At 35.7% G+C, this 8,319-nt stretch overlaps 1 protein-coding gene across 1 annotated transcript in view; it reads right to left on the bottom strand.

Annotated features, from left to right (window-relative positions):
* Positions 1-849: 849 nt before the first annotated feature.
* The window catches only part of LOC125665344 (uncharacterized), a 62,859-nt gene continuing 55,389 nt past the window's right edge, over positions 850-8,319 (bottom strand). Inside the window, exons 5-8 of the mRNA XM_048897992.2 lie at positions 7,006-7,070; positions 6,726-6,917; positions 2,100-2,331; positions 850-1,851 (exon numbers count right to left, since the gene is read on the bottom strand). Of these exons, the coding sequence (XP_048753949.2) occupies positions 1,550-1,851; positions 2,100-2,331; positions 6,726-6,917; positions 7,006-7,070 (791 nt within the window). The 3' untranslated portion in view covers positions 850-1,549. The remainder of the gene's footprint in view (positions 1,852-2,099; positions 2,332-6,725; positions 6,918-7,005; positions 7,071-8,319) is intronic.

Here is an 8,319-nt window from a genome sequence, read left to right as displayed (position 1 = left end):
AAAAATAGGAAGGGTCCCAATACAGATCCTCGGAGAACACCAGCATTTACCGTTTCCGTGTTAGATGTAAAACCATCTAAAAGCAGTTTGGTGCTCAGTCAAAAACAGAGTTTTTATTGACAGACTTTTTAAATTACAGAAAAAGGCAGCAGAATTATATTGAATGTGAAAATAACTCAGACTTCTACGGTTGATATTTTTAGTGTTCTTAAATGGATGCCTGTTCATGATTAGTTTATATATAGAAAGCTAGTGCTTGCTTTTAAGGTTCTTAAAAATATGACATCAGAATATATGAACGTTTTTAGGTATGTCAGCCAAGTTAGTTCTAGAATAACAAGAAGTAGTGATACTGTCATTTTATATTTACCAAAAGTTCGAACTGAATATTATAAACGGTCTTTTAAGGTATCCTCCACAATTTTATGGAATCAGTTGCCTAAGTTTGTCAGAAGCTGTGGTTCTATTACATCTTTTTAATCAACATATTTGCAGCATTATTACTCAAATAAGTGATATATAGATATGTATATGTTTATTTTTCCCCAGTGATATCGTGTATATAATTTATGTATGTATTTTATATTGTTATGTATTCTCTCATTTATCTGTCTGTGAATATGTTTTATACAGGACCACAATGTAAACCAGTCATTTGATAGTAATTGTGCTATCCTATCTAAATAAAGAATTTATTATCAAGTACAACTTTTGTTGCCTGTTTAACAAATAATTCTCATTCCAACCGAAACTGTCACCACTATATATGATAGTACCTATAGCCTGTTTTAATTTTCATCATGTAATATTATTTCTGAATTCAAAATATTCAATCATACATAGCACACGATTTCAGAAATATTGCGAGTCCAAAACACAGAATTTGAGACTGAGATTTGAGTTCAGATTTTTACATGTTGGTGGTAGCGACGTTAGGGCGTTTACAGAGCGGGCTTTCATGGATCAGTATAATAAACCTTGAACTCTCTACAGAATCTATAGGGGTAAATATTACATGAAATCTAATACCTGTGAACATGCGCCACGTACAGACACTTGGAGCATGGATCATTCCACCCCCACTCCACCCACTCACCAAACACACACCTTATCGTCTTACTTTTTCTGATCTGGGATAGACTTATTTTTTCTACTATGTGTTGTAAATATGCATTAAAGATCATTCAAAACTGATATTTTTCGTCTCTGTCACATATTAGTAAAATCACGTTAACAGTGATTATACGAAGAGAAGGCATGCAACTCTTTTCACGTCGTTTGTCTCACCTGGTTCAAACTTCATCTGAATTCATACTTAATAAAGCAAGTCAAAACATCGGATATGCATATATCAATGAATTGGTAAGACAGTCTATGTGCAGATTGATGTACAGCAACGATATTGACTCCGATTGTGGGTGATTTGATTGATATAGTTAAATATTCGCTAGTTTTAAGAATATAACGGGAAAACGAAAATAAAGAAGACATGATCCATCCCCTAAGTGCCTGTGGCGCCACCTGGTGCACGATACGTATGCAGTTTGGTTCACAGAGCTTCTGTATGTTTTCTATCGTCTGTGGACATCTTTTTCTCACAAATAAAGGGGTAATGTGAATAATCGTCCCTTAAGTTGGTGTAGAATGAATAGTCTTCCTCCTTGGTCCACGCCCACTGCCCTTCGTGCTGAGACAACAGGAGTTTAATTGTTAGGGGTGTGGGCCGCTTTACAGGTCGATGAAAATTACTGTACACAGTGGCAGAACCGTCTGAGTGCGTCAGATTGAAATGTTTTCCCACATGGATGGGGCCGATACGAATTTGCCAAGATCCGTTTGGAATCTCATCATCTGAAATCAGCGCCGAGTCAGAACATTAACAAAATATATAGAGCATCGCATGACTTTAAGCAGTAACTATAATTAATTTCCTAACCAACAGATCTAGTTCTTTCAATGAAGTTGTTGTCTTCTATAGCTCTATAGATTTAACTATTTGCTATTAACTATAAGGTAAATCAAAATTTGATTTTCTTTTTTAAGTGTACTTAGTAGAAACGACCAAATCCCAAGAACATTGTATTCAAAGCTATCAATACCTGGGTGATTTCTCACAATGCCGAGGTTTTCATCATAGTTGCTTCCATAGGACACCATCAGCTCTGTTTTGGGAGCAATGTTTCTGGAAACGACATAGAACACATTTCGAATGCAGTCTACTGGGAGCACATTTTCCTCGGCGTCCGTCCTGGGGCTGTTTACGTACCGGAGCCAATTACTGTTGGTAGGATCCGCGCTGTCCACCGCGTAAACCTTTTTGTTGATCTTTTTCTACACAATGGTATTTTTATATATCAACAAAGAATCTTTTGCTCATGAATATTCAAACATTAAAGTATTAGCGTGATTTTTTGAGCTGATATTTTTTCCTTCCCCACTTGCCATAACTTAGAATGAAATTGGAAATTGACGATAATCAGCACCAACAGGCAGAAACCACAGTCGCTAGTTTCATAAACTTCGCAAGCTATACTATATAATAACACAAGGTCTTCATCTTTGTTGGGACCAAAACGTAGGTCACCGCTACAATACCTCTATATACAATGTTTACCGGAAAACCGCATCTTGTACCTCCACAAGGTTTCCTTACCTCACCCCCACCATAACACCGATATTGATTTTAAATACAAATAACTTCGTTTACCTGATCAAGATATAGGGTTCACGAAGGGTATAACCGGTCGACTGGGGATGCTTACTCCGCCTAGGCACCTGATCCCACCTCTGGTATATCCTGGGGTCCGTGTTTGCCCAGATCTCTATTTTGTATTGCTTATAGGAGTTATGAGATTTATCACTGCTTGTTATCTTCACTTTTCATCGACCCTCTACTTAAATGCTTCATCGCCCATACTAAAAATCCAGTGTCTAAACGACTGGAAACTTCCGGTTTGGCGACTGCGATGTGTTACACGCCCTCTCATTGGGTATTGGTATTCTCGGGAATTTTTTGTTGTTGTCTTACATGTAACATACTATTTGATTTTAATATGAATAAAAATATAAATAAATAATATGCTGGAGCTCCTTATTGACAATATCTTTGTGGTCTTTGGTGATCAGGTCTTCCAACAGTCTGTTGGAATTCCCATTGGCACGAATTTTGTTCCTTTGTTAGGTGACCTGTATTTATATTCATATGAAGCAGACTTTATTCAAAAAGAAGAAAAAATCTCTTGTTGTTGCCTTCAATTCGACATTTAGATATATCGACGACGTTTTATCTATTTTAAAACAATAATAATTTTCATTCATATATCGATTCGATATATCCCTGTAAACTCCAAATAAAAGGCACCACAGAGTCGTCCATTTCTGCTGCATACTTTGATATTTTATTGAAAGTAGATATTAACAGCAAACTAACAACTCAACTTAATGACAATCGGAATGATTTCAGCTTCTCCATCGTCAACTTCCCATATTTGTGTAGCAATAATCTATTATCACCTGCATATTATGGTGTTTATATATCTCAACTGATTCGATACGCAAGAGCTTATTCTGCGTATGGTCAGTTTTTAAATCGAGGCAGGCTATTGACAAACAAGTTGAAGGTGCAGGGATTTCAAGAAAGATGAAGATAACGAACAGTAATCAATCTCATAACTCCTATAAGCAATACAAACTAGATAGTTGGGCAAACACGGATCCCTGGACACACCAGAGGTGGGATCAGGTGTCTATGAGGAGTAAGCTTCCCCTGTCGACAGTCTCGTTTAAAGTCAGCATTTCGCAAATTCTATGGTCGTTATAACGATCTAGTTTGCTGTCTGACAAGTTTCATACCGATTGTTAGACCGTTCTTAGCATACTGATTTTGACTACGGATAACTCTGTTTACCTGATCAAGATATAGGGCTCACGGCGGATGTGACCGGTCGACTGGGGATGCTTACTCCTCCTAGGCACCCAATCCCACCTCTGGTGTATCCAGGGGTCCGTGTTTGCCCAACTCTATTTTGTATTGCTTATAGGAGTTATGAGAATGATCACTGTTCGTTATCTTCACCTTTTAATATAATCAATAATTGAATTACTATAAAACTTACCAAAATGTGGTCATGTCATTATTTCTTATAACAAAAACAACGTGGAAAGGGTTGGCACTTTCAAAATTCCCGAGAATAACAATATCCAATGAGAGCCCGTGTAACACATAGCGGTCGCCAAACCGGACGTTTTGAGTCGTTTAGACGATGTATTTTTAGTATGGGCAATGAAGCAATTAATTAGAGGGTCAATATCAGGGGGGTGAGGTAAAGGAGACTTTACAGGGTACAAGATGGGGTTATCCGGTAAAAAAAAAAAAAAAAAGTATGTGTTTGTTAGACGCTAGAATGGAAAGATCGATTGATTGTTTTGCTGTTTTCCGCCACACTCATCAATTTTTCAGTTATCTGGTGGCGTCCAGTTTTTATTAGTCGAAAGGAGAACCCAGACACAATGTACATGGGAAGAGACCACGCGAGCGGGATTCGAACCCGTGCCGAGCAGAGGTGAGAGGCTGTGTGATTTTGAGCGCGATGCTCTAACCACTCCACCACTGAGTCCATGGAAACAAATATGAATATAGAGGTATTGTAGCGATGACCTACTTTTCGGTCCCCAAAAAGAAGGATACCTTGTGTTATTACGTAGTATAGCTTGCGAAGTTTATGAAACAAGCGTCTGTGGTAGAAACCATTCAGGTGAGTAGAAATATGCGAGTAAGCGATTTAATTGTGGAAGTATGTGTACGTGCAAGAAACTAACCACTGACATGTATAACAAAAAATTAATACAAGGGTAACTTTACGTGAATGGGTAAGCAATTAAAACAGTACTATGGCAAACCCTTTTACTATTTATTCAAAAAATAAGATATCTCTTTAGATTAAAGATATATCTCTTGTTTTGATTTTAATTTTAAGAGATATCTTTCACTTAGAGAGATATCTCTTTTACTTTTAGAGATATCTCTTTTACTTTTAGAGATATTTATCATACTCTAAGAGATATCTCTTTCAATTAGAGAGATATCTCTTTCAATTAGAGAGATATCTCTTTCAATTAGAAAGATATCTCTTTCACTTAAATATATATCTCTATTACTCTGAGAGATATCTCTTTCACTTAAAGACCCAATTTTAAGTTGACACCCCCAAATTGTAAGCTACCTGCCAATCAAACATTTAACACGCTGTGGTCTGGGACTACCCCCAGAGAGGTGTTTTGATAATAATAACAGCCAGTATCTACAGGCATTCTTTAGATCTTGAGGAAGCCCAGTCTACCTGAGTTTTAATAGCAATGACCTGTCCACAACTGCTATTTTCTTGTAATTCAATTGTTTTCAAAAAGGTCCCTGAACAATTCAATTTCAATATAATTGTATTTTCCCCCCTCTATATACCTGTACATGTATTATAAATTACACAATCAGAAATCAAACAATAATTTGCACAATTATTTCTAAAACTTGTAACCTATTGAAATAATTTATGCTATCAATTTATGATACCTCTATATTCATAACAGAAATTGAGTCAATGACAGAGAGAAAGAGGGGTGGGTGTAGAATGTGTGTCAGCTACCCTTAGGAATACAACCATTATTCAAACACTATGACCACAGAAACTCTGCAGAGGTCCCTGAGACAGGTCCTGTGTATATCAAAACTATATATGAAAAAAAAAAAAAAAGCATGGACAGGTAGATTTCTACCATGTTCTGCCTCTGTGTATTTCTCTGAGTGCCATGGGATATAGCAATTAACACCTTGGTAGACCCTGGCCACTCCAGGTAAATAACATCTGTTTAGATTAGGCTCCGCCTACATTTTCACTGACCGTACGGTCATGAGATGGGTCTAAAGAGATATCTCTCTAAGAATTCCTAGAAAGATACCTCTCAATGTATAAGAGAATTCTGTTTAATCGTTACTCAAAGAGAAAGAGATATCACTTTCCAATATTTTTATTAGTTTGAATACTTAAGGAATTCTCCCTAAACCGGAAGCCCGCCAAAGCAAATCTTAGCATGATGGCTGCAATCCCGGAGGAAGAATTTGTGTTTACCGCAAATGAAGTGTCTACAGGTAACAAAAAACAATGACAATGAATTGATAAAATATGTGAGCTAGACTGGATTTAACCTCTCGGTAACTTGATAATGTTACCTTAACCACGTCATCAACCTTTTCCGCCATTTTTACACTAGAAGTATTTTTATAGGTTAAAAAATAAGGTTACATCATATTAATGGCGATGCAACAGGGAGAAGTCATTATGATCACTGGGGGGGGGGGGGGGGTAAAAGAGATATATCTTTAAGTTAAAGAGATATCTCTTGAAAATTTAAAGAGATATCTCTCTAACTTAAAGAGATATCTCTTTTGTTTAAAGATATATCTCTTGGTTAGAGATATCTCCCTAGTGTAAAAATATATCTCTAACTTTCACAACCAATAGAGATATCTCTCTAATGTAAAGAGATATATCTCTTATTTAAAGAGATATCTTATTTTACGAATAAATAGTAAAAGGACTTGCCATACAGTACATATATAAATAAGTACATGTAAGAAAGTGAGTGCATATTAGAAATTATGAATAGACACTTACGAGATACCGTGGCCTAAGTAATTATGTGAGTGACTATCAAAGAAAGTGATAACTTACAATCCACGCATACGAGGCGTCTTTAATCACATCGATTGGAACCATTACCCCTTCATAATATCCGAGAATGGTATTCCTAGGTATAAACATATCCGCCCAAGCACCAAGACCGGCATTCGGAATGGACGAGTTTCGAATGGAAATTCCAGGAGGTGTTGTCAAGATTGCCCGATCTTTTTGACCCCAGGGCACCTGTATTGTACATCATGGTTTGACTGAGATAAAATCAATAAAGCATTTGTCCCCTCAGTCTCAGAGTGATGAAATAGGTTGTACTTACCTTTATATCTGGTAGAATGTTTATCAGGCTTGACTGTACAAGTCCGAAAGTATCCAGGCGGCACACTAATGAGTAAAAATTGGTTTTAGTACATGTACTGTGTAAGAATAGCAGATCTAGCTAGTTGATATTTTTGTCTATGTAAATAAGGTAGCTCGTCTTGTAACATTCTTTTAATTCTACATGTAAATAATCAAAAGGTAAACACGCATTTTGACGCATTTATCATATTTCATTTCGTTTTGTGTTTTTTTTCTCTGTAAAAGCTCAAGCGTTTAATTTTGATATTTCATTTTATTCTTTTTCTCTGTTAAAACTCACACCTTTGTTTTGATAATTCATTTCGTTCGTTTTCTATGTAAAAACTCGTGTGTTTAATTTCAATATCTCATTTCGTTCCTCTGTAAAAACTCGCGCGTTTAATTTTGACAATTCATTTCTTTTCCTCTGTAAAACAGTCTTAAAGTTTGATATCCCATTTCTATGAATTAACTCACGCGTTTTGTTTTGATATTTCGTTTCGTTATTTTTCTCTGTAAAAACTCATACCTTTTGTTTTGATATTTCATTTTGTTCTTTTTCTGTGTTGAAACTCAAGCATTTAATTTTGATATTTCATTTCATGCTATATATCTGTAAAAACTCACGCGTTCTTGTTTTGATATTTCATTTTGTTCTTTTTTCTCTGTAGAGATTCACTCGTTTGGTTTTGATTTTCATTCGTTCTTTTTCTGGAAAAACTCACTCGTTTTCTTCTAATATTTCATTTCGGGTTTTTTTCCTGTAAAAGCTTATGCGCTTTTTTTTTTTTTTTTTTTTTGGTTGTTGTTGTTGTTGTTGTTTTTTGTTCTGTAAAACCATTGTGTTTTATTTGGTTATTATTCTCTAAAAGCTCACACGTTTTGCTTTGATGTTTCATTTCGTTCTATTTCTCTTTTAAAGCTTACGCGTTTAATTTTGATATTTCGATTTGATCTCTTTCTCTTTAACAACTCACGCCTTTTGTTTTGATATTTAATCTCTAGAGAAGCTCACACGTATTGTGTTGATGTTTCATTTTATTATTTTTTTATCAGTAAAATCACACGCGTTTTTTGTTGGGGGGGGGGGGGGGGTATGTTCCCTTTCATTTTTTTAATCTGTAAAAGCACATGCGTTTTGTTTTCTGTTTCATTTCGATTTTGTCTCTCTGTAAAGCCTCGTGTTTATTTGTCATGATATTCATTTTCTTTGTAAAAACTCACGCATTTTTGTTTTGATATTTCATTTCCTTCTTTTTCTCTGTAAAGATTCACAAACTGAGGTTTGATATTT

The sequence above is a fragment of the Ostrea edulis genome, chromosome 1 (genome assembly GCF_947568905.1).
Source record: "Ostrea edulis chromosome 1, xbOstEdul1.1, whole genome shotgun sequence".
Lineage (NCBI taxonomy): Eukaryota > Metazoa > Mollusca > Bivalvia > Ostreida > Ostreidae > Ostrea > Ostrea edulis.
This window is presented reverse-complemented; position numbering and strand designations above follow the sequence as displayed.